The following is a 25,908-nucleotide window of genomic DNA, read 5'->3' as shown; positions in this document are numbered from 1 at the left end:
GCCAGGTTCTGCTGCATAGCCTTGCAGAGCCTTGGGATATCTAGCTACAAATTGGGACCCCAGTGCTTTGGGAGGCTCAGGGGAGCAAGGTTACGAGGGCACTGTGTCATGATCATTGCTGCCTGTGGCTGGGCCCTTCCTGCACTGGGGGCTCTGGGTCACGTCACCCTGAATGATCCTGCTCAGTGAGCAAGAATGGAGGAACCCCACCCAGGAGTGGGTTTCCATGAGGTGGGGGCTTCAGGTGGGCATTCTGGACAGCTTGGGGACAGCCCATATGGGACACAAACATCTTCCTGTCTCCTTGGCACTCTCATCTGGATCTGTGAAGGCTCACAGTCTAACTGCCTTAGCTCTCTATATAGTCTCTTGTTGAGTACCATCCCGTTGGAGCTGACCCATAACTGCCCCTCCAGTAGAATTTTCAGAGACAATAAATTTCACAGGAAGAGACTGCCCATATTTCTCCTGAGAAGCAGCTAGTGGATTCAAACCATGTGCCTTTAGGTTGGCAGCACAGCGTCTTACCACTAGGCCACCCAAGCTCCCTTCCATAAGGCCTAGAGAACAAGCCTGGTAGAATTTCACCAGACGTTCTCAGACTAGAGCCAAGGCTAGAACAGGTGTGGTAGGCAGCCTAGAGAGCTGGCTGCTGGTTGGGGTTGGCAGCAGGAACACCTGTGGCCAGACTCCAATCCTGCCCTGACACCCTCCCCTCTGCTGCCTGTGGGACAGATGAGTGGTTTGTATCTTAGCTACTATCAAAGAGGTACAGCTTCTGGCTCATCCATGTGCAATGGGATAAACCCATTTCTGGTCTCGAATCTGCCCTGTTAGCATGCTCACGCTCATTGCTTTGGCCACAGCACATTATGCTGTGACTGACTTTGAACCTAGGGTATCATTTTCCAATCTCAGTGCTCTGTTGTGATCCATAAGTGTTTTTTTACTTTTTATATGGACATGGACATCTGCTTCTGAAATTAGGCCACAAAACCTTGTGGTTTTCTGTCTGGTCTATCTTAGGGAACCACTGAATCTGTCCTCCTTGATGACCCTGTTGATATTTGAAATACCAGTACCATATCTTCCAGTCTCAAACCTGAACCACCATAGTATAGCAGCATTTCTTGAGCCCCCACAGTGCCACAGCATCCCCTGAACCCATACAGTACCACACAGCCCCCTGAGCCCCCACAGTATCACACAGCAGTCCCTTGAACCCTCACAGTACCACAAAGTCCCCTGAGCCACCACCGTACAGCAGTGCCATCTGAGCCGCAACAGTACCACAGCATCTCCTGAGCCATCAGAGTACCACACAGTCCCCTGAATCACAAAAGGTCCACAGCGTCCCCTGTGATTTCACAGTATGGCAGTGTCCCCTGAGCCCCCACAAACCGTATAACAGAATTGGATTGACAGGACCTGCTGGACACTAGCCTTTCCCAGCCTCTTGCCAGCCTCTCCAAGTAGCAGTGGGCATGCAGGTACACACATGCTGGCTACAAGCCCGGGGCCAGGCCCACCCCTGTACTGACTACTCGCCCTTGCTGTGTCCTTACACCCATATGGACACTGTAGTCAGCTGTGCTGGCCTACAATTGTGGCTGGGGCCTCTGGACCTCTGAGTCCCCACCCTGAGTCAGGATTTGCAGTGGACCTCACCTGTGGTGATGTGACAGACCTGGTCAGATGGCAACAGTGACACTAGCTCATTCTGGCTCTGCCCAGATATAGGAAGGAGGCCAAGGGGCTGCACCCTCCCTGCCAGCTGGTTTTCCCAGTCTTTGCTCTAGCTGCCTTGGGCTCTCTCACCTCAGGCCAGCTGAGCTTTCTTTCCTGTGGTTTTGGCTCACATATTATTTCTCCCTATTGCCGACCACTACAGAAGCTAGTATATGCCATAAGAGCCTAGGCCTCCCAAGTGGAACCTGGACCTGAAATGCCAGGCTAAGGCTGTCCTGTCCCATGCATGGTCTGGTCCTGAGGCTGCTGTGAGCAGATGGATGGCAGTGTGTCCACTCCCAGCTTCTAACAAGCATGCCCTCTCTCCTGCTCCAGGTGATTGCTGTGGTCATGGACATGTTCACCGACGTGGACATCTTCAAGGACTTGCTGGATGCTGGCTTCAAGAGGAAGGTGGCTGTGTACATCATCATAGATGAGAGCAGCATCAAGTACTTCCTGCACATGTGTGAGCGTGCCTGCATGCATTCAGGGCATCTCAAGGTAAGCGAGCACAGGGCCATTCGGCTGTCCTGATGGATTGGAGCCCATACCAGGTGCAGCACCCAGCCATCCCACCCCAAGGGATGGGACACTCATTCCCTGCAATGGCCAAAGGCTCAGTCAATGCTGGCAGAGTGCCAGGCAGCTGTGAGACCGCATGCCTGTGCTATTTTGTGTTCTTCTGAACTGGCCCTGCCTTAGCTTGCACACTTCCAGCAACAGGGTGCTCAGGATCTCGCAGGCACACAGCCAACTCCTGCTGGGATGAAACTGAAATTCACCTCTTTAAACTGTCTACCCACTGGCTTTACATGTGGCTCAAACAGAGGCAGTGCCCACAGCGGGAGCCAGGAATGGCTTCCATGATGGTGTTGAGTTGGGTTCAGCAAAAACAGAAGTGACCTCCTGTGTCCCCACTGGGAATCAAAGTCTGTAGGAGGGACAGGCCTTGCCCCCATCACTGCCTGGCTTAGTGACCATCACGTCGTCCCTGGACTACAGGGACACATGAGATGGTGCTGCCAGTCTGTTCTACTCAAAGCTTGGCTGGGGAAGCCCCCAGTCCACACAGCCACTGCTTGACAGGCACAGTGTGCAGGTCGGAAGAGTGTAGGCCAGCCTACACTATTAGAGATAATCTTGCACAGCATCTGCCATCCTAGGTCCATCCTAGGTGCATTAGGTTTGTCCTAGGCTTAACTCATTTAATCTGCAACACTTAGTGGACTGTGGCAGCCTTTCCATGCTGACAGGTGAAGCAGTGGACACACCTGCCCAGAGCATGTCTGCTGTACCCAACAGATGAAAGGCAAGGAGCCAGCGTCAGAGCATTAAGATCTGACCAGTAGCATTCCTTAGAGTTTCAGCTCAGGATCCAAACACCCAGGAAGAAGGGACGGGCTGATTAATAAGGGGCCAGGCTCCCATGCTTGTTGGCTTCTGCCAAGAATACCATCCCTCCAACTCAGTTGAGTCCTTTAAAGTAGGGTGTGAGCTCCCTGGGCAAACCTGTGGCTGTATGTATGTTTCATGTGGTCCCATGGACACGCTGACCCCAAACCCCACATGCCACCTAGCCCAGCAGGGTAGTTAGTGAGCACCAAGTGAGATGCTTCCGTAGCTTCCAGCTGGGCATGCAGAACACATCTTCTCAAACATCAGCAAGGTAAGGCTTGTGGGAACATGCCAGAGACCCCAGGCCACTCTGTCCAGCCCTTTCCAGGCTCCATGGAAATCCTACTGCTGCCCTCACACTGTATATAGCTTTTGCCAAGCCAGATTCTGTACCCACCCCCTCAGCTACCTCCTCTGGCCCTGCCATATCTAGTATATGGAAGGGACTTACTGGTAGGGAATGGTAGGAAACTTCCCTGTCCTCATGTTGTACCCCAGGCCCTTAGCACAGCCACCCTAGTTGCATCTCTTCTGTTCTCTGATCTCTAAGGAAGTGGAGGAAGCCTAGGGTTGAGGTGAGCCAAAGACATGAAACTGTCAGCATCCTGCAAGGCCAGGCCCCCTCCCTGCCTCTCCTCACCCCCATCCCCACCCCTGCCTGTGTCCACAGAGCCCAGCAGCTCAGCCTGGAACGCCTGAGCCAGCAGGGTCCTTGAGGCTGCTCCAACAAGGTTCCTGCACATAAGTGTGGAAACTGGAGTCCAAGGGTGGTGACTTGCCCAGAAATTCTGTCAAGTCAGAGTTTGACCTGTGAGCCAGAATCAAGAACTTGGCAGGTACAAGAAGAGCACAAAACATGGGTGCCCGCTATGCCACTTGCTTGCATGTGCCAGCCTAGATGGCACTGCCACATCTCTGAGAATCAGTATGATGCCTCAAAGGGCAGCTTGAGGGTGAACTGAAAAGAGAGGACAGCTGTAAGAGGCTGCTGCTGGCCAGAGCAAAGCCCAAGGCCCTAGGAGTAAAGGCTAGGCAGCTGGGTGTGTGTGGTGGTCCTTCAGCACCAGGAGAGGGCACATTGGCATCTGCCTGCACCCACCTCACCCTACTTGCCTGCTCTGGGGATAGTGGCCTGGCAGAAGGCACTTATGCTTCATCTTGTAGGGACCAGGCCAGCCCTAGTCATGGGAAAGTCTGACCCTGGATTCCTCATTCTCGCCCGGCCTTCTGCTGCTTTGAGCCTTGCCAGCAGCTCCTGTAGGCCCCGCCCAGCAAGGAGGCTCCTGTGGACGGACCTCCCTTCCCTCTGGCTAGCTCGGCCTAGACCTGTCTCTGGAGCACTTCCTCACTAATCCTAAAGCCACCAGTGTCCTGCCTGGCTCTGCACTGACCTGCCCTGGCTCCTGTGGACCCAGGCACAGAGCTACACACGTGAGCCACTTAGGGCCACAGGGCCTCATGCTGGGGTCTCATGTGTCCACCCAGCTCTGTACAGTGGGAAGTGGGTGGCAGATTGCTGTGGAAAGGGAGTCCATATGTGATGTGCACTTAGAAATGCCTCCCCCACCACCTCTTTGACTGGGGAACACAGCTGTTCCCAGGAGACCCTAGCCCAGGCTCTGAGGGTGCACTGCATTTTAGCAAGGGGCCCCTAGCCTACCAGAAGCTCTTAACCTATACCCTAGCCACCTCCTTCCACCCTATCACATTCTGGAAAACCTGCTTCCTGGTCACCAGGTGAGGTGGGCTATGCATGCCAAAATCCCAGTTGTCCTGGCACCCCAGCCCAGTGAGAACATGGGAGCTACTTCTGGTTTACAAGTGTGGAAGCAGGCCCTGGGCTTGCTGTGCTTTCTACAGCTTGCAGGGCTGAGCAATGCTGAGGCTGGCCCTGAGTTTGGAGGGAGCTGGTAACCCTCCAACCTAACAGCTCAGGATGGGTCCAATGCTTTTAGATGCCTGATCAGCCTGAAAAATGAACTAGTTTTATGAACTAGCAACCAAATTAGAAAAACCAGCAGTGGCCACTTGGTACAGGCCAGACCCATTTCAAATGTCCCATCCCCCTGACAGCAGAGCACGCATCAGTGAGGGCACAAGGACCCATCTCACGAAGTGGCTACCCCAGCCCTTCCTCATACCCGGGGCTCCCTGGTCCTAACCTAGCCCTAGGCCTGTGGATACCAGCTGTAATGTCTGTCTAGGCACATGTCTAGGGACAGAGCTACAACTGGGAAGGTGCTGTTGATTCTAGTGGTCAGAGACTAGAGGCTGCTGCTGACAGTGCACAGGTCAGCCCTACCAGTAAGAATGGTCTAGGGTGATGGTCAGCTCAGCTAAAGCTGAACAACCCCATTCAGGAGAGGAAGCAGGTCCTTCCAGAACAGCCACATGTCCCCACTTGGGGCCAGAAGTGGCCCACAAAGGGCCTCACAGCAGTCTGGGACAGAGGTGCAGCCACCACCCTCTACTTCAAGGACTGAGGGCAGACGGACCTGTACATGAACAGCCTACCCAGGAGAAATAATCCACCCACTGGCTTGGGCTCTGTTCACTCCACACCCAGCTGCCCTCCCCTGGTTACCAGGCATCTCACTCCCCACCCTTCCATCAAAAGTGCCGGCAAGCTCCACAGAGGGCAGGGAGTGACCCAGACTTGGCCTTTGGACCTAGCATCAGCCCCTCCCTCAAGCCAAACCCCACTGGGATCCCTAAGTTGTGGCTGGAAGTTGAGGCACCCCAATGCCATGTGTCCTAGGTATGTCTGCCATCTGTTCTCGTCCACATCTTTCCCTCTATGAGCCTCCTGTGCAGGTCACCTGCATGTCCACAGTCTGTCACTCACAATAATGGAACCACCAGTGAGCCCAGCAACTTCTTGGACCCTCACTTATCAAGTCTTCCTGTCCCCCTGATCCAAGAAGAGACAAGAATGCTGAAGCGTGGATAGGCTGGTTATTGGACCCCTGACTCCCAGTCTGGCCCAGCGCCCCTGCAGAGTACAAGCCTGTGTACTGGTGGCCTCAGCCCAGGATGGAGGGTTGGTCAGTGCCATGTGAGTACAGGCACCTGGAGGTCTGCTGGGTGCCTGTAGGCCATGAGGCAGAGGCTGAGCAGACTCTGTGCCTAGCCAGTTTCTCCACCCACCCATCTCGCCCTTCCCTTCTCATGTGCATGCCAGGGACCCTCTCCACTGCCTCTCTCCCCATCCTCCCCCTCCAAATCTGTTTGCCCTACAGAGATGTTTTGAGAACTGCAAGACAATGCTGCTCTGTGGCAAATCCACCTCTGCTCACAGAGCTCAGGCTCCAGGAACATTACCTCATGCTGGCCAGCCCCTCTCCCAAGAACAAGCCTGGAAGCAGTCGTGGGGGATGGGTCTTTCGCAAGCCTCTACCTGCTGCTGGGCCTCACAGCTGGATGGGCCTTTGAAGTTAAGATCTGCTGCTACTCAGTGTACAGACAGAGAAACTGAGGCTGCAGAGGGCCTTCAGAGGCCCTTATACATGAGCCTCATGGAGGAGCAGGCCCTAGTGACAGACAGGAGCTTGTGTCCATCTACTCTCTGTCCCCAGCAGCATGCTACCAGCTGGGGTGCAGAGTCACAAGTGCTAATTACCCTGGGCTGTGGCCAGCTTCCTGCTGAGCTGGCTTTGTGCAGACAAGCAGTCTGCCTGCCTGCAAGGGAGAGCCTGCTGCTAGGAGCTAAGGCTTATCTCACCCCTGGGCTGGGCTCACTATGCCGCCTCTTGTCTGTCAGTGGTGCTGACTCGACAGCCAGTAGGCGTCACATAGGAGCCTCAGTCACTACTGAAAGGCCTGGAACACCCCACCACCTGCAAGAGCTCAGGCTGAACTTGAGGGGGCTGGCTCCTCCAGACTGTCCTGCCACGTGCAAACTGTCCCATCACATGCAGCTGCCCCTACCCTTGCCCTCTCCATCCCTCCACACAAGGGCTGTGGGAGCATTTCCTGAGATCAGATTCTGGGGAACACACCCCTTCCAACTCTGCCCCTCCTCCACCCTGACCTATGGCTTTGCTTCCCTAACTCCTGCTTCAGCAGTTCCCCAGTGCACAGCTGTACCACAGACCTCAGTACCCAACTGTTCCACGAACTTTATTATTCCCTCCTGCTAGCCCCTTGGAAACTGGGCTTCTCAGATGTAAGTGCTCTGCTGCACCTCTCACACCCACTTAGCTTGGTATGTCAGCATGCCCCTTTCTGTCCCCACACAACATGAAGGCCTCCACAGGCCTTGGTCCCCATCACCTACAGAGGTGCAGGCACATAGGGCTCTCTCACACCTGAGTGCCCAGTGAGTGTGAACAAGGGGTGCAAACTGCCTGTCTAAAAAGGCACAACAGCTGAGCGGCCTCCTGAGAGGAATGCATCTCATCATGGGAGGGAGTGAGGGTCATGTAAGTAGAGCAATGGGAGCTACTAACGGGCATTCCTGCCCTGGACTGGGACACAAGGCCATCAGGGATTGTGTGAAAACAAGAAGTTCTGGGGAGGACAGGTTTCTGAAAAGCCACTGAGTTCCTGTCAAATGTGATGAAAACTATTTGCAAATAGTTAATGTTAAGGGTGCATAGCCACACCCAGCCCTCTGTGCATCCTGGTGAACAGAACCTACAGCCTCTCATAGCACCTGGAGGGTATCCCAGCTTTGCATCCTGGTGGACAGAAGCTACTGCTTTCTCCCACAGAGTAGCAGGTAGTTGGAACTGCCAACTTTGCAGTTAGCATCTGAATACTTTAACCACTGTGCTGCCAGGGGTCTTTTTGCACACCATTGTTAATACAGTTAATGTCACTGAGTTAAACATAGCAAATGCTCTGCTGCATGTATCTTAGAATCTTTGGGCAGTACAAACAGTGCTCACTTGCTAGCCAGAAGTGAGAGGTCTGACTCTCCATAGAGGCACTGTGGAAGAAATGCCCATAATCCGTTAAAACCTGCTATAAAGCCCTGTGGATTGCCATTCTACTCTGACACATGTGGAGTCACTGTGATTGGCTACTTTTTAAAACCACAATTTTAAAGAGAAGAAAAATCTTTGAACTTGCCACAGGAGCGTGAAACTAGTGTTTGTAAATCTGCCCTGGAAATGCTTGGTTTAGATGAGTCCCAGGTGTCCTTCTCCTGAGGCTCCATGATGGGGTTCCTACTGTTTCCGGTCTCACAGGCTGTCCTGGGTTGCTTGGACCTGGCACTAGCTCCATCTCACCCCTCTGAGAGCCATCCTCCCTGCAGAGGGCAAGACATCATTCAGAGGGCCAAGTGACAGGGAGGCTGTTTCTTACCCAGCCTGTCCCTGAGTCCCTTACAGCACAGCTCTGCTACAGCTGCCAGATGTCATTGCTGCTGTCAGCTTCCCAGCTAGGGCCTTCCTGTCTTGCTCCTGAGTTACAGCAGCAACCTGGCCAAGGACACAGTTTTTCTCTTTAATGACCCTCCCAGTACCAGCTAGTGAGCTAGTTCCAGTACAGAAGTGGTAGTGGTTGCCAGGTACCCTAAAAGTGGTGAACAGTACACAGCAGGGAAGTTAGAGGGGCCTGAAGGAAGAACGCAGCCTGTCTCCTCCCTTCACCTGCCCCTGACCCAGCCATCAGCGTGACCCTTCTGGAGTGGGTTCTGGTCCTATTGCTGTTCTAATCAAAACCTTACACCATCCAAAAGTTCCTCTCTGCCTCCCCAAGCCACTCTCCTGACTTCAACCTGGCAGAATTTCTCCTGCTGGTTGGCTACAGAATGAGACACTTGCTTTACAGGGTTCCAGTTCCAAGGGACACACTCTGGGCCAACACCCCCTACCCTGTCCCATGGCCTAACCCATCAACCTTGCCCTCTGTCCTCCTCTCTAGCCTCATGCCCCACTATTTCTCACCTTGCTGAGGTCCCCAGGGACGCACTGTGACAGTGAAGCATGCTGCTCTCTGTGGCTAAAGCAGTGATGGTGCAGCTCTGTCTCCATGTTTTTCTCCTCCCTGCTGCAGAACCTCAGAGTGCGGAGCAGTGGAGGCACAGAGTTTTTTACCCGGTCAGCCACCAAGTTCAAGGGAGCACTAGCCCAGAAGTTCATGTTTGTGGATGGAGATCGCGCTGTGTGTGGCTCTTACAGGTGACTGCTCGCTCCTCTGCTTTCCAACTGGGACCACTCCAATCCCGGCATGGAACACCTTTTATAGTTCCTAGGCCCCTAAATTGCTGAGCAATGACCAAGACTCTGATGGAAAGGAGACTTTGTCCACACCCGTTGTCCATCCCACCATCACCAGTAGGCCAGGATCGGCAGCTTCTTCCTGGCCTTGGGGGCTAGAGTCCCAACAATGGCAGTTGTGCAGTATTAGGCCACCTTCATGGCTACCTTAGGGCTACGAGTTGGGGTTCTAATGATACAGATAAGGTGTAGGGCATACATCATGGCAGAAACTTTGCCAAGTAGCCTTTGCTGAACCATGCCAAGTGTCAGTCTGCCACGCATATCCTCCACTCTGCCTTTTTGGGATCTACTACCACCAGTGAGAAAGTATAAGTTTTCCTAAGAGCAACAGAAGCTGGGCACAGCAGGTGATGTCATTCGCCATAGTTGCATCATAAAGATTACAGAAAAGGAGATCTGCCCTAGCTCATGTCTCTTGAATGGCCCAGGGAGCAAGCAACAGTCTGTGTAAGACGGGGAGCCCACCACCACTGCAGTGGCCCAGGGGTCAGCATGGGGGCCCAGCACAGAGACCCAGTACCACTGTAGTGACCTGGGGGCCAGCATGGGTGCCAGGGTACATAGAGCACCACTGTAGTAGCCCGGCAGTCAGTACAGTGCCAGGGTACAGTACCACTGCAGTGGCATGGGGACCAGCATGAGGGCCCAGTGCCACTGCAGTGGCCACAGGCTGAGGAAGCGTATATGCTATCCTGTGCTGCCCTCTGTGTTACAGCTTTACATGGTCAGCCGCCAGGACCGACCGGAATGTTATCTCCGTGCTGTCAGGCCAGGTGGTAGAGATGTTTGACCGGCAGTTCCAGGAGCTGTACCTCACCTCACACAGCGTCAGCCTCAGAAGCGTGCCCATGGAAAAGGAGCCTGAACCCGAGCCCATTGTGTTGCCTTCTGTGGTCCCCCTGGTGCCTGCAGGCACTGTGGCCAAGAAGCTAGTCAATCCTAAGTATGCACTGGTCAAGGCCAAGAGTGCTGATGAGCTTGCCAAAACCTGCTCTGAGAAGCCGGAAGCCAAGCCACCAGGGCCCCAGGGCCCAGCTCTGGTGGAGCGGCCCACTGATGTGCCCGAGCTGCCTGCAGCCCTGCACCCGGGGCTTCTTAATTTGGAGCGTGCCAACATGTTTGAGTACCTACCTACGTGGGTAGAGCCAGACCCCGAGCCTGGCAGTGACATTCTGGGCTACATCAACATCATTGACCCCAACATCTGGAACCCCCAGCCCAACCAGATGAACCGCATCAAGATCCGAGACACATCCCAGGCCAGTACCCAGCATGAGCTCTGGAGGCAGAGCCAGGCTTGCAGTCCTGCCACAGTGCCAGACCCTGACCCTCAGCATGGGGAGCTGGCCACCAATGGCCTTCCTGATGGGGACTCTGAGCTAAAGCCCCCTGTCCCTAAGCCCCGGACAGTCCCTGTGGCAGATCTGCTTGCCCAAGAGGATGGAATAGACTGGGGCCCAGAGATTCTAGACAAAGGGGTACCTCAAAATAGGACTGACCGAGGGCTACCTCAAGAGTTGGGCCCAAGCCATAGCTCACTCCAGCAACAGCTAACCATGACCCAGGGTGAGCCCAAAAACCCAAGGGCAGAGGTCCCCAATGGGCTAGATGGGGAAGAAGAGGAAGATGATGATGACTATGTGACCCTCAGTGACCAAGACAGCCTGTCTGGCAGTTCTGGCCCTGGCCCTCGGCAGCCTTCTGTGGCCTCTTCCCTGTCGGACGAGTATTTTGAGGTAAGGGAGCGTACAGCCCCTCTCCGAAGGCGCCACTCAGAACAGGCCACCAATGGTACAGCCCCCTCTCCTTGCCGACAGCTGAGTGCCCCCCACGTGAGCCGAGGAACTTTTGGTGGACCAGTGCAGTGCTCTCCATGGGCCCAAAGTCGAGCAAGAGAAGAGGCAGACGCCTTGAAAAGGATGCAAGCCCAGCCGTCCCCAGACAAGGAGGCACAGGTAGGTTGGGGTCCCCACACATGAGAGGTTGCAAGCTCCCCTGAGCTCCTGGGGCTTTGGGGTCCCCACATACAGAAGGAGGGGTTACAATCTCCTAGCATCCAGAGAAGTCAGGACCCTGTATGTAAGAGAGGCTGCCAGCTCGAGATGAGATTAAAACTGGGAAGGTTCTGGAGTGAAGGGCAAGTGCAGGGGGTACACATTGCCACAAGGCTCCTGGCTGGCCTGTGAGCAACCCCTCTCTGTTGTTGGATTTCAGCACCTGTTGCCCAGGGGCTTGATGCAGCCTTTCAGGCAGGTATAGGGCCCTCAGTTTGTATGCCAGGCAACTGTGGTGAAAAAGACCAGTTCATATCTTTGAAGTGACAGAGCAGTAAGTAGTTAACCAGGACCCCTGCCCAGACTGACTGTAATGTCCACTACATCCCCTCTTCAAACCTTTTGATTGTGGCCCCAGGCCACTGCTCCCCTGAGGCTGGAAACCAGCTCACATTTTTCCTATTAAATATCTGGCTTTTATTTGACTATAACGCAGGCTCCCAGGAAACAGGCCCTGCCACCACACACTCCTAGGCAGCCAGGCCAGTGCCTGAGAGGTCCTACCTGGGTACAGTGCACGGCTGATCATGCCAGGCATGATGATCAGGCCCATGGGGAGCATCTTGAGGTAGCTAGCAAGGATGGAGCCGGCCTTTGCATGGTTCAGATCCCGGGCAGACAGTGACCGCTGCACAATAACCTGGGAGGCCAACACCAGAAGGGACACTTAAGTCTTGGAATCCAGACACCATCCAGCCCATAGTTCTGTCCAACTAACTCCTGCAGGGGGTGCAGGGTCTACCCATTCCCTTTTGGACAGATGGGGATACCAACTCCTTGAAGACAGGCCAAATTGATCAATGGATTGAGAAGATGATGGTAGACTGGGGTGGGAAAGGAACCCCTCAGTTGTCTTGAGTAGGTTGGGAGCAGCACAGAATTGGACAGTCATGTTCTCTTGCTACTCCCAAGGCCTGCTGGCAAATCCTGGCAGTACTTAGGCCACAGTGAGCAGGTACTTGGTGTGGGGTACCCTAGCACTCCTGATTGTACAGCCTTCAGCAGAGCCACAGCATGGAAGTCAGAGGGCTGGGGCCAGAGCCCTCCTGCTCAGAATTAGAGAGCTTCCCTCATGTGCTCATGGGGTCCTGTGTGCCATATAGCCTGCACTGGGGCTGGCATGTGGTCACTTGAGAACTGAGGCCACTACTACTCCAGTTAAGGAGCTCATCGTGGCTAAACAGCAGGAGGTGTGTGCTGGGAATCGGAGCTGAAAGGGACCTGAAGATCTGTCCATAGAAAACTGATTGCTGTGGAGCTTAGTGCACACATACTGACACCACGTGTGTCAGGGGAGCCGTGTCCCATGAGTTTTCCAGAAGCTAGCTTTTTTTGGAATTAGATTGTCAGGTCTTTTTTACAAGTTGTCTGCATGTGAACACAACCCCGCCCCTTTCAGTTAACACCTGAGCATGAACCATGAACCCTACTTGGGAACCCTCTCAGTTTTACGGTCATAGAAGGCAAAGCCAGGACATTCCCACTGGCTCCTTTCCTCCTCTTGTGTTGATTTTGCTCCTTTTTATCTGATTATAAAAGCATCACCTACTCCTTGTAGATAAGATAGAAGAACCTGGGGTGGGGGTGGGGGACACCCATACCCACCTCTGGCCTTGAATTTGACAATGCTGTGAGTATATGGGTGGACCAGCCCTGGCCCAGGAGCTCAGCACAGACAGATGGGGAGTCAGCAACACTGGGGAGAAGCAGCTGGGCCTGGAGCCCCTATCCTGAATACAGGGCCTTCTATGCCAGAGCACGTGCACCTTATCAGGAGAGGCCCACTCGCCTGTCCAGCTGCATGTAGAGATGGGAGGGCAGGAGGCCCTGGCGGACAGCTTCTCTACCCAGCTGAGTGACTTCAGCAGGTTCTTCTCCCTCCTGGCTCTGCTGTTCACCCCCTGATTCCCAGAAGTGAGGGCTTGTTCCTCTAGCAAGGCTAGTAACTCTCCATGCCGACCCTTCTACCCAGACCGTAAGCAGGAAGGAGAGACTTGGGGAACCAGAAGGCAGTGGGGAGCTGAATCCAGGCCCTGATGATGGGGTGATTTCAGCTGACAGAGTTGGTGAAGGACACAGCAGAAGCATGTTGGGGAAGCAGCAGAGACTTGTACAGGGCAGGGACCTTGGGGTACAGGGAAGGCACAGAGAGTTAAGGAGTCCTGCCCTGTTGGGTCCACTTCTACTTTCCCAGTAGCTTTGGGAAGCCTAGCCCACTGGTTTCTAGGCTGGGATTTGTGCTGATTCATCCAGCCTTCATGGGAAAATAACCTGAAAGTTGCCACACCCTCACATACCAGTGCCCTGCCCCTCATTGCTGAGCCTAGAAGAATCTAGAGGTGGTGTGTGGGGTACACGGTATAGGACTGGCAGGAACACACCCACATGGCACTTGTCTCTCCAGGTGAAGTGGTGGACATTCACAGTGAGTCTCATGTTCCCCTGGAATCCCCCAGATGACAGGGCAAGTGGTGGACAGGCACAGTGCCATGTTCCCCAGGAGTTCCCCACCTGAGGACAGGGGAGGTGGTAGACACAGAGTGCCATGGTCCCTGGGAGTACCCTATGTGAGGTGGAATCCAGAATCAAGATATCTCCCTTAAGGGAAACTTGGTAGAGGGAGCTGAGCTCACTACCAGCCTTTTTGATGTCTCCTGACATTTGTTTGGTGGGAGAAGGGCCCCTAGGCCCCCTTCACACAGGGCAGGCAGTTTGTGGACAGGAAGTTACCCTGGGCTGGGCTGCTGGATTGAATGAATCCTGGTTCTCTCTCTAGACCCTCTAATAGGACTCTTATTAGCAACTATCATTGACCCCCAAGGTCAGCCTAGAATGTTAGCCCTCTGGCCAGTGGCAGGGCCATTGAGGAATATCCAGTTCTTTCCAAGTTGACCTACTACATCCCACAAGGGCAGGGCAGGCTGGCCTATGCACTGAGTCCCAGAATGCAGTGAGGGCGCTGCTGTTTGCCTTCCTCCTTCACTGGTCGAAGTGGGGAGGGTGCTTGGCCATCCCTCAGAAGAAGCAGAGATGGGCCAGTTTAATTCTGCTACTGCGCAAGGCCCACGGGACCAGGAGCTTCACCCAAGCCTTCATAAGTGGATAGCACATGGCTTCTGCTTCTGCCCAGGGAGGGGCCAGGACCCCCCTCATCCAGTAACCTGGGCCCGGAGAGGCTTCTCTGCCATGTTCAGTTTGCTTACAGATGAGGAAAGAACCAGGGGTAGAAACATCAGGAATGTGCCAGGTGGAGAGGTGGGCCCTTTCAAGGCATTTCAGCCTCCAGAGAACCACCAAAAGTTGAAGTGTTCCCACTTCACAGAACAGGGAAACTGAGGCCCACCTGTGGAGCAGCCATGTCAGGAACTAAACCTGTATCTGCCCAGTGCTGGAGAAGGGCCCAAGGTCCGCTAGGAAGGGTGGACTGACCTCTTCTGCTTCCCAGCTCTTACTGCCTTCTCTCTTCTCTCCCAGGGCCAGCCACTCCGCCATTATAGGGTCTCACCCTCCAGGACCAGAGATAAAGATGGCTTCCTGCGACCACTCAGGAGCCCCGGAGCCCAGCAATGTCGTCCTGCCATTGACAGTGCCCAGAGCACCCACAGAAAAGGAAGCCCCCACCAATGGCAAGCCAAGGGGAGCCTGATGCCCAGCACTCTACCAGACCTTGGGAGCAGGGCCACTGAGGGGCAATCAAGTCCCTTTGGGATACCATACTCTAAGTTATCGCAATCTAAACACCTCAAGACCAGGACGGGCAGTGGCCAATGGTCCTCATCTGATTCCAAACAGAGGACCCAAGCCCCCAGGGACCACAAGGATCCCTAGCTGTCTTCCCCAGCCGATGATGCCTCTGCGCCTTTTTGGGTCTGTGTAGTGCAAAACCACACTGCTCATAGAGGAGGGGTTGTAGTGGACATGGGATCCGTGGATACATGCCTGGCTGCAGAGGCAAGGAAATGACACGGACACTCACCTGGTCAGTGCACCAGTACCAGGTGGCCATGATGGTCAGACCAAAGGTCATCCCGGTCCATGGGAGGTCTGCTGTGTATGGATCTCGGAACATGTGCATGGCGTCTGCTCGTGGCAGGTGGCAGGTAGCATTGGCGATCGTCTTGGCTGGGATGGCCTGGGCATAGGCAGCCTCCAATTGCTCATAACCACCTATCTGGTTAAAGGCTAGAAGGGTCAAGTGGGAGAGGGGACAGCTTGATGTTGAGTGACCTTGGTCTCACTGCCACCATCTTAAAAGTAATTTCCTTATGCTGCAAACTTGAATCCTCCCCACTTAATGACTGTTACCTGTATTTAAAATAATAGCATTAAATGAGCATTTTGCACACCAGCACCCAAGGCTTCTGGTGACCCAGAAAGAATCCCTGTGGCCCTGGATGCTCCTTAGTCTCAGGGCCAGGGACTTTGCCAGGCTTCGCCCTGTCTATTTGAAGAAATAGTCTTTTTCCTGGCACTCCTAGGGAATCAACAGTGTTAACTCCCTAAGTCCAGGGTCTTCTGAAGGCATGTTACTTTAGGCAGACTGAGGATGACCGAGGAAGGAAATTAAATCACCTAGATGTTGGCCTAATTGAGCACGTAGCCAGTGGACAGCATGGACAGCTCACACCAGGGATGTGGAACCACTTCTTGCTGCCATGGGACCATGCCCCTGCACTGCCAAGACCTGGCATTCCTGTGCTTACTGCATGCTTTGTCCACCCACCTCCTGTCAACTCTAGGACACAGGAGGCCCTGGTCTGGGCAAGAGCAGGAAGCCCCATTGCACACCCCACTTCCCAGCCTTCTCCGAGCAACGGAGGAGGGAGAGGTACCCACTGGAGCTGAGGTCAGTGTGCTGGCAGCATGGGACCCAAGGCATCCATTCAAGTGCCCCGAGTCCTGGGGTCGCCCTCATCTCCCTGCTCTGTCCTTATGCTTGATTCAGTTCACTTGCTCCTCAGTGACCTTACAGACCAACATAACTGCTCCTTCTGCACCCTGCTCCTCTGCCTTTGTTGGGACTCTCCATGATTTCACACAACACGCGATGACATGCAAGCAGTGGCATGTTCTTGTTGCATGCCTCCACTTCTGCAAGGGCTCCACCTTACTATCAAGCCCAAGCCTGCCACCAACTGGTTCTGGATCAGCTTAGATGCCAACCCTGGATGCCCAGCACTGGTGACAGGAAAACTGCTGGGTCACAGGAGCAGAAGGGAAGTCAACAGCCACTGGGGGTCAGGCTTCTGTCCTGGGATGGGGGAAGTTAGTGCCTGGTAGTCTAATAGTCTCATCCAAAATCCCTGAGCATGGGCCTTGCGAAGTGCTGGCCAAAGCCCGAAGCCCACACCTTTGACCATAAGGATGATGGCCCCCACCACCATAATGAACGTCTGTAGGGCATCTGTGTAGATCACTGCAGCCAGGCCTCCTGTGGGGACAACAGAGAAATCAGAAGGGGCTGTGCCCCCAGAGAGGAGGGAGATGGGTAAAATGGTGTGCCACTGCTGGGCAGCTGCTCTGCAGGCTTACCTGCCCCACCCCCGTGCATGCAACCTTCCCCTTGGGCTATGGGGCGGTGGAGGGGACCCTGCCCCACAGCACCTGGTGCTGTCATACCTGCAATGGTGTAGAGGGCAGTGACAGCAAGCATGAGCGTAGTAGACAAGTAGAAGTTCCAGCCTAGGCAGATGTGCACGAAGAGCGCCCCTGCATACAGGTCAATCTGGGGGAGCAAGCGAGCCCTGTGCAAGACTGGGACTCTGCAGCCATTGATCCCATGCTTCCTGGGCACCGCTAGCTGCAGCAGGGAAATCCATACCTGCCCACCTCGCAGGGCTACTGAGGGTCTGCAAGGGACTGGAAAAACACATGGTCCCTGGCCCAGTGTACAGGTCACTGTCACTAATAAGTCTGCAGCAGCCACAGCTCATCAGGGAGCATGTGTGACTGGGCCCTGGTTCCCAGTGAAAGCTTCTAAGGAAAGGCCCAGGAGGTCTTCAGGGGGAGTTCTCTAGGTCAGAGCAGTGGGCAGTGATGATGCATCTGGAAAAGAACCCAGCTGTGGGCGTCCATGCCTCAGGCTGCTACAGAGCCCAGGACTGCACCTTGCAGTGTTCTAGAGGCATGCATGGTATGCTTGAGTGAGCCCACGTCAGTGCTGAAATGGGCCACCAAAACCATAATCAGAGCTCAGAGAGGCGCCAGGTAGGCCTGGAACCAAAGTATTCCTGGGGATAGGAAAGGGCTCACCCTCACCCAGCCACCCTGCATCTCCAAGTGTGCCTTGAGTCCCAGGCCCCAAACCAGGTGGGGCTGAGGGACTCCACCACCATGTGGAGAGGAGAGCAGACAGTTTGGACACATTGCCCTCTTCCTGGGGTCCTGGCTTTGGCTGTGCAGTGAGGGAAGCCTGGGGTTCTGGACTGCTAGAGGTACTGACCACAGCAGAACTGCAGTCTGACCTCCTTCAGTCTCTGGGTAGAGAAGAGACTTAACCCACAGTGAGAGCCCGAGAGGTGAAAGCCTAGCCCCAGATCTCTCCAGTCTGCCAGCCTGGCCTCCCTCTGCCCCACCTCTCAGGCAGAGTTCCAGGGCAGTGAACCCTCCCTCCAGAAGTAAGTAGAGTACCAAAGGAGCACATACCACTGAAGCAAAGGTGGCAGCAAACCAGCCCGCCTGCACACAACACATCCACTAACAGCCCTAGCAGGATAGGCCACCAGACTCCAGGGAGTCTGGGGATTCAGATGTCACTCCTCTTATATCCAGGCCATCTGCTTGCCATCTGAAAGCTGTGTCCTCTGCCCATGCCCTTGTCCTCCCTCTGTCCCCAGCCTCTGGCAGTCACCTATCTTCTCTTGGCCTCTGTGGTCCTTATCTGTAAAAAGGGGAAAGGATGTGCAGAAACACAATTGCTTCCTCTTTGGAGCACGTCTCAGCAGATCTGCTGTCTATCCTGCTCCCCCTCCGACCCTCCAGGTGGCCTTGCCAGACTCCTGGAGGTAGGCAGGGACTTAAAGGGCCTCCTCCCTGCAGCAGCAAGGCCAAGAGAGGCCCAGGGGACTGGTCAGGTTGGCAACAACTGGGCCTTCCAAAGGGTACTGCTCTGTGTTCATACTCAAGCTCACAAAGCAAGTCCAAGCTGCATGTTGCACCCAGCGGGCTGCCCCCCGGCTCGGAGCCAACAAATGTCCTGATGCAGAAATGAGTGGTGTGACCACCACACTGATCCCACCAATAGTCCTCTAGTGCCCAGGCCAGGCTTCCGCTGGAGGTCTCTCCACAACATGGTTCTGCTTCCTGAGAAGCTGTGGTGCAGCAAGACCACACAGGAGGGCTGCTTCTTCCTACAGCTGAATAATTGACACCCCATGCCCAGAGGGGGACATGGACGGACTGAGGAGTGAACCTACCACCCCACTGGGCTAGTCTAGAGTGAGGCCCTGGTGGGCCTGGTCAGACCTGAGGAGTGCATCAAGTCAGGGACACAGAAAGGGGCTGTTTCTTGTACTTCCCAGTGCCCACATGCACAGAGGCAGCCCCACCCACCTGAGTCGTGCCTTTTCTCTATCCCTAGAGCAGGCTGGTCACTCTCCACGGTGGAGACTCCTCTCGAGTGCCTGTCCTCCCACTCCCAGCTCCCTAGACCACATCTTCCCTGAACAGCTTCTCTAAAACAGCATCAGATGCTTCTCTATGCTTCTGACATCCACGTTACGAATTCCTGGCCTCTGATCCCAGCTTAGGGGAGCTTGTGTGGCATTTCAAGTGGATTGTGCTGCTAACCCAAAGGTTACGCACTTCCAGCAGCTCAAATAAACCAACAGTTTGGCAGAGAGCCAGAGATGGGTAGTGTCCTCTCACCATGATTCACAGCCTTACAAACTCGTGGAGAGTCACTATGGGTGGGCACTGGCCTGATGGCAGTGAGATTTTTGAGTGAGACTTCAGTTATGTGCTCCTTTGGCCCCTGAAGTGCGTATGGGCCCTGGGTCTGGCCTAGCTCTGTCCTGTCCCAGGGCCTGGCCCAAACTCTCCATCTGCCCATGGTGCTGCACCCATTGGCTCCACTACCAGACGTTTATCCCTAACCAGTTTCTGTTGAGTTGGCACAGCCATACAGCAACTCTACTCATGTCAGACTAGAAATAATCTGTTCACACCACAAAGTTTTTAGTGGGTGACATTAGACTAGATGTCAGGCCTTTTTTGCCACTGCTGGACTAGAACCTCCAACTTACTTGTCAGACTACACCTAAGACCTCTTTTCTCAAAAGCGAGTGGAACCTCTTCAGTCTGCCTTGATTCTATCAGCACCTTGCTTGCTTCTTTTATAATACTCTAGCCATCTGTAGTAAAGTAGAGGGTCAGCAAAAGAGAGGAAGCCCCTCAGAATGGGCAAGGGTCCTCATTTTTCAGAGCCTAAACGACTAGCCACGGAGGCACAGTAATGGAACTATGCCTCCATTCCCACGGGTCCTGGGTGGTGGTACAGCAAGGACTGCTCTCATTTTATAGCTGGGTAAATGGAGTCATCTTTATCAGAAAGCTGGTTACTGGCCAAAATGGAGTGTGGAATCCAATGTTCTGAGTAGGAGGCCCAGATTAGGCAGGAGGCTTGGGTTCTAACTGTAACCTCTGACCTCTGAATGACGTTGAACCAGGAAGAACCCCCCCGCCCCCCTCAGTCTCCTTAGCCTCACCTGCAAACTAAGGAAACTAGAAAAGATCCCTCTGGACCCACCTCCACACTCTTCTGGCCAGAGGTCTGAGCCAGCCTATACATAAGCATGTCTAGAGGGGGAAGCAGAGACCAGAGGAACCACTAGTCCCATGACCTTACTCATTCTTATAGCCTGCCTTCCCTCCACTCCCCTCTTGCCTGTCCTTTGAGAGATCCCAGCCAGCACCAACATACACCTCTGACCAGATAATTCTCCTGCTTAAAACCTTCCCACTGCACCCTGAAAATACAATTCCAGCCAGAGCTCCTAGCTTCCAACTCCTCTGGGCCTGGGCCTAACAGGGCACATGCAGGACTGTTTAATGGGCATGGTCTCTGGCTTGCCACCATACCCAACACTCCCTGTTACCACCCTCAGCATCTCCTTGCATTATGTACTTTGTTCTAAGAAGATATTTGTGGGGTCCAGGCCTCTTTTTTTTTTTTTTCTTCTCATTCTCACTTTATTCCAAAATTTCATTAATTTATACGTAAAAAAAATAATTGTGTAGTTTTTACAAGTAGTTGGGTTAAAATGAGTGCTTAGGTGGTCCAGGCCTCTTGACCCTGGAGGGACTGGCTTTTCCCAGACACTTCCTCACTGCCTCGTCCTCCCTTGGTGTTGGTTATCCTGCCCCTCTCAGCACCCTTTTCAACCACTGAGTCCAAGTCAAGTACTGTCTCAGCAAGTTCCATGTGTCCTTCTGGGCATGCTGGCCACACCCACCTGATGCTCATCTGGCTTGCAGGCCCTTTTCCCAACTGTGGTTAGGTCCTTGAAAGGTGGGAATCACTTCTCATTCATTTCTGTATCTCTGACTTTCAGGGAGGTGGAAAGCAGAGAAGCAACTCAGGGTTGGTGGGGAAGGGAATAAAAGCATGAGCAACAGTGCAACAATGAATGAATGAAAACCCAAAATCTCTGTAAATGTTCACTAAAACTAATAAAATTTAATAATTAAAAAAAAAAAGCATGAGCAAATGAGAGTGAGTGAAAATGGTTGAGCTTATGGCCTACAGACTAGAATAGGACCCCAGAGAAAGGAAACTACTCACAGTTTTCAAGAAACTGCTGTGAGGTGCCTCCCCTGAAGGACTCCTTTGAATGGCTCCCCAGGGTACACACAAAAGACCCTAGTAGCCACAAGGGGCCTTTGTGGCCCTCCCACACAGCTTAGGACCACTCTCTCACAGCCTGCAGAGGCAGGGCAATGCCGGATGGCTTCCTGCTAGAATGAGATGGGCAAGGGATGGACCTCCCCAACCACCTAGCAATGGCCATTCACAGAAACTGAAGGGTAATGGCCACCACTCCTTCCAGCCAGCAAAGGAGAGTGGGCCATCTGTTCAGGTCTACCTCCTCTGTACATCCTTGGCTAATTGTTTAAGCTCCAGAAAATGGGAACCCTATCAGAAACAGGTACAGTTCAGGTTTGGGCCTTCCAACAACCAAGCCTTCTGGAGACTTCTGAAAATAGCTGGCTAAGAGAACAGAGGGAAACTGTAGAGCCACAAGCATCAAGAATGAGGACTGGAAGATTGAGCTTCCCAGGCAGTCAGGGAGGGCTTTGAGTATGTCACTTCCCTTCCTTGGCCTGGTTTCCTTCCTGCACAGTCAAGACCTTAGAGGAGGCAAACTCAAACTCCTCCTGACTCTGACTTCCCCATGTGCTTTCAGTTCTGGTAGAATCAGACCCAGACTCCACCAAGGGAAGGCAGCCTAGAAGAGAACCCACTGGCACCAGTGTCAAGAAGATGAGCCCAGAGGTCAGCCAAAGGAGGGCCGGTGAGGGGCACCCCCATGGGGATTTTGCTCTCCTCCTATCCCTGAGGCTCAGAGCAGGCTGTCTGCTCATGGAGGCATCTTTCTTCCAAGGGAGGGTCATGGCATCTAGAAGCAGGGGCAGAGCTAGGCCACACCATGCAGCTGGGGTGCTGCATTCCAGCTCATCTGGGGCCCTGACTTATGCAGGCAACCATTAATGAGGTGAAAGCCCTTTCCGGCCCTCAGTTTCCCCAGGTGTTAAACTAGTCAGAGGTACCTCAGATGAGGTCAGATAGGTCCTTGGCTCCAGATAAGGGGCTGGCTGGGCTAGGGGAGCAGGGCTGCTCACCGATATCTTAGTGAAGACAGACAACAGCAGGGACAGGACGCACAGGTACATGCGTATCCTCTGGCCTCCATAGCGCTTCTGGATGTACTCTGGCATGGTGACAATCTGGGGAGAGGTTCAGGAATTGCTGAGCACCCTCCAAGAGCACTTCTGGGCTCACTCCAGTAGGCCCAAATCCTAGATCAAATTCTAGTCAAACCCTAACAGCACCACACTGTCCTGAGGGGGCTGTGGCGAGGGATGAAGGGACAGGTCTAGAGGCTGTGTGGAAACTCTGGATGAGATGAAAGGCTATGGAACTGGCTGTAAGGTGCAGGGCAGGGGACAGACTGAGATGGAAAGGAGAAACCACTGGGCTTGGTGATTACCAGAGTAAAGATGTGAGACTCAGAGCTGGCACAGCTCAGCTCAGCGCTGGCACAGCTCAGCTCAGGGCTGGCACAGCTCAGCTCAGAGCTGGAGCGTGAAACTCCTCTATCTTAGAGCAGACACCAAGGTTCTACCTCGGGTTTGATCGGTCTAGTAGCTGGACTAACAACACACTCAGCCCTAGAAGTTCACCAATTTGTTAGGAGCTCAGGCTGTCCTGCCCATCATCCTATTATGGTGTGACTTGTGACCCCTAAAAGACACAGAAGCCCTACTCTCTGGTCCCTGGAAATATGGCCAAGTTTGAAAACAGGATCTTTGAAGATGCCATCGATTACCATGGGTAGGTAAGTCCTCATCTGGCTGGTGCCCATTTAAAAGGAAAGAGAAGACACACCAAGGCATTCACAGGACGCTGGCCAACAGAGGAGTGCTACAGCCTCAACCCAGAAACCCTAAGGGAAGGTGGGGGCAACAGGAAAGCATCTGCCACTACAGTGCTTGACCAATGATTTGAACTTCCAGCCTCCAAAACGTTGAGACCATGTAACCACTCAGTCTATCACGAGAGCTAGAAACACAAATTACCTCCCCAACTTGAGTAAAGGCCCCATGACTCTTCCCATAGCTGCACTATGGGCCCCGAACACAACTGGAGGTCATCGGGCATCCTACACTGTAGAGCCAACTCACCTCTGAGGAGACGTAGATAGGTACAAACACCCACGCCAAAGCCAGCAGCACATATGTGGCCTGAGCAGGCAAGAGAAGACAAACGCAAGGCTGAGTGACACCAGGCAACAGGGGACACAGATGGACACAGGAGGGACTCAGCACTGGAGGGTACTGCAGTGCTGTACCTCAGGGACCAAAGGTTATCTTGTGCTTATCTTGTGGCATGACTGACACAGGAGCTGGACTGTGCCCTAGTCACTGAGCCCACCCCCGCCCCCAGCCTACTATCCCCTAAGAGTCTCACATTCCATTCAAAGCCTGCCACTGCCAGGCCTCCAGCCGCACCCGAGCCTGCCAGCCCGATGAAGAGACCAGATCCCTCACTGCTGGCAAAGAGGGAAGCCCCAATCTGTAAGAGCAAGAGGAAACTGGTTAGAGCTGTCACCAGATGACACCATTGACTTTGTCTACACAAGCCTGCAGCACACTGTCACTCTGCAACTTTTCTGTAAACTTTAATTAAAATCACATGTGAAAAATTTTATTTAAAAAAAAAGAAGAGGGGTCAGGGGCCCATTTAACCAGTGAGGAATCTCCATTGAACAGCCCCTAGATCCAGGCACAGGCCCTCAGTGAGGACTGAATGGCCTAGAGCTCGGGTTGTGCTCCTCAAAGAGATGATGGGCAACAGGCAGGTCACTCACCGGCCACCAGGTCATGTCCCGTCCCGCCAGGAAGTAGCCTCTCACTGTGTTCCTGCTGGCCTGACAAGAAGACTGCAAGGACAGAAAAAGAATGTGGAGCCCTCCAGCACTGCTGGTGGGGACCACTGACATGGCTCATTAAGCAGTCACGCCTCAGCACCTCACCCCAGAAACTAGCTATAATTCATTGCTGTCTCTGTATAGATTGGCCAGTTGTGAATATTTCATATCAGGTCAATCATACATAAGTGGTTCTGTGGTTGACATTTCTCTGAGCACAATGTTTTCAAGCTTCATCCATGAACTATCAGGACTTCACTTTTCTTTAATGATGAGTAGTGCTCCATTGTAGTAATACACCACATTTTGTCTATCTGTTCATAGACACTTGGCTCTTGTGTTGCAATGAGCACTGATGTGCAGGGTTCTGATTGATGTCTGCCTCTGGTCTCTGATTTTCATGGGTGATTACAGCAGAGTGGCAGAGGGAGGGATTCCTGCCCAGGCTGGTCCTTCTTGCTGCTTCTCTAAGTCCTCATTGCCTCTCTAACTGCCCACCACTTCTACTCACAAAGCTCTCCTTGTGTAAACCCTTTAGGTTCTTTTTCTGTCTTTCCCCACATAAGAGGAGGATTTTGAGCTAGTGAATGAATCTGAGATAATTTCTGATTTATCTTTGGTGTGCTTTTATTTCTCGCATGTTTCAACAATAATCCCCTGAGTACTCCTGCTCTCTGTTGGGTTATTGATAAAGGAGGAATAGAATTTAGTGCTTCATGTGTATAGAGAGCACTCTCGACACCTTCTCTGTGGGGACTTATTCTGCTAACACAAAAGGCAGCATCTCTCTGGTAGTTTAAATCTAATGCACCAGTGGGTCTGAGTAATAAAGATGAGAAATCTCCTCCTGTGCAATTTCAGCCTTGGAAAGCTGCTGGAGGTCGGTTATGAGTCAGTTACAACTTTACAGCAATTAGTGTATAGATGATATGAATAGAATTAAAACAAGAAATCAGAATGCCTCAGAACAAATCCTAGTTTCTCTACTCCCTCTCTTCATGGTCTTAGAGAATTCACTTAATTAATAAGTGAGTTTCCTTTTCTGTAATATAAGCCTAAGGATAATCCCACCCTCCTAGGGTTCTAAGAAGGTTTAATGGGTTCATGCATAGAAGACACAGAGATTGTTGCTGGTGAGTGTTTAAAAGAAGGAGCCCTGGACAGGGCATGTTGAGCTGCTAACCAAAATGTCAGTGGTTTGAAATTATGTAAGGCTCGTTTTAATAATACCAATCAACACACAGGCCTATTTCTGTCTGACTCCTCTCAGTGACAACATCTCCACCCCACATTCCCCACAGATACCTATCAACAAGCAAGCAAAAACCTTCAGTTGCCTTAATGAACTGTAGGAGAGAACACAGCTATGCAGGCTATGCACAGCTATGCAGTCTCATCTACTGAGACCTGGGGAGGAAAATATTCCAGGTAGCACTCCTGTCACCATGTCTGCTCCTGAAAGGGGGAACCTCTCCCTCCCATCAAACTACAAGTCAGAATAGACAAGTGGGGCCACCACAACTGGACAAAGGGGGAGACTCTATCTCCCTGATCCTCCAAAAACAACCAGATGAGAAGCTTGCCATAAAAATGGAGAACAATGAAGGAGTTTGTCTTTTGCTTTCCAAGGAGAGGAGCAAACTGGGGGTGGAGGTGGGGTTGGGGTGGGTGGGGAGAAAAGTGCAACAATGGATGACTGGAAATCCAAAATCTCTGTAAATGTTCATTGAAATTAATTTTTTTTTTAAAAAAAGAAGTATTCCAGAATAGACCGGGGTGGGGGGAGAAGTTTAGGAGTTGAACAGAAGATTCCAAAGGACAGCATGTGAAGACAAAGCAAAGTATTATAAT

General features: G+C 53.1%; 2 protein-coding genes across 5 annotated transcripts in view; one reads left to right on the top strand and one right to left on the bottom strand.

Moving 5' to 3' along the window:
- FAM83G (family with sequence similarity 83, member G) overlaps positions 1–15,238 on the top strand; it is a 29,182-nt gene extending 13,944 nt beyond the window's left edge. Inside the window, exons 2-5 of the mRNA XM_006901194.1 lie at positions 2,065–2,232; positions 9,130–9,254; positions 10,072–11,311; positions 14,885–15,238. Coding sequence (XP_006901256.1) covers positions 2,065–2,232; positions 9,130–9,254; positions 10,072–11,311; positions 14,885–15,238 — 1,887 coding nt within the window. The remainder of the gene's footprint in view (positions 1–2,064; positions 2,233–9,129; positions 9,255–10,071; positions 11,312–14,884) is intronic.
- Positions 1–25,908, bottom strand: part of SLC5A10 (solute carrier family 5 (sodium/sugar cotransporter), member 10) — an 89,167-nt gene that overhangs the window by 34,232 nt on the left and 29,027 nt on the right. For 2 of the 4 annotated variants that reach the window (XM_006901195.1, XM_006901198.1), the window contains exons 2-9: positions 23,998–24,069; positions 23,598–23,702; positions 23,312–23,371; positions 22,250–22,354; positions 17,030–17,135; positions 16,761–16,841; positions 15,387–15,592; positions 11,915–12,050 (exon numbers count right to left, since the gene is read on the bottom strand). In XM_006901195.1, the coding sequence (XP_006901257.1) occupies positions 11,915–12,050; positions 15,387–15,592; positions 16,761–16,841; positions 17,030–17,135; positions 22,250–22,354; positions 23,312–23,371; positions 23,598–23,702; positions 23,998–24,069 (871 nt within the window). Of the gene's footprint in view, positions 1–7,360; positions 7,374–11,914; positions 12,051–15,386; positions 15,593–16,760; positions 16,842–17,029; positions 17,136–22,249; positions 22,355–23,311; positions 23,372–23,597; positions 23,703–23,997; positions 24,070–25,908 lie in introns of all 4 variants that reach the window. The other 2 variants (XM_006901196.1, XM_006901197.1) reach the window with 2 other exon arrangements.

This window comes from Elephantulus edwardii, unplaced genomic scaffold (genome assembly GCF_000299155.1).
Source record: "Elephantulus edwardii isolate Elephantulus edwardi_28Jun2011 unplaced genomic scaffold, EleEdw1.0 scaffold00314, whole genome shotgun sequence".
NCBI lineage: Eukaryota > Metazoa > Chordata > Mammalia > Macroscelidea > Macroscelididae > Elephantulus > Elephantulus edwardii.
The sequence above is the reverse complement of the archived record's forward strand: the minus strand, read 5'-3'. Positions and strand labels throughout refer to the sequence as shown.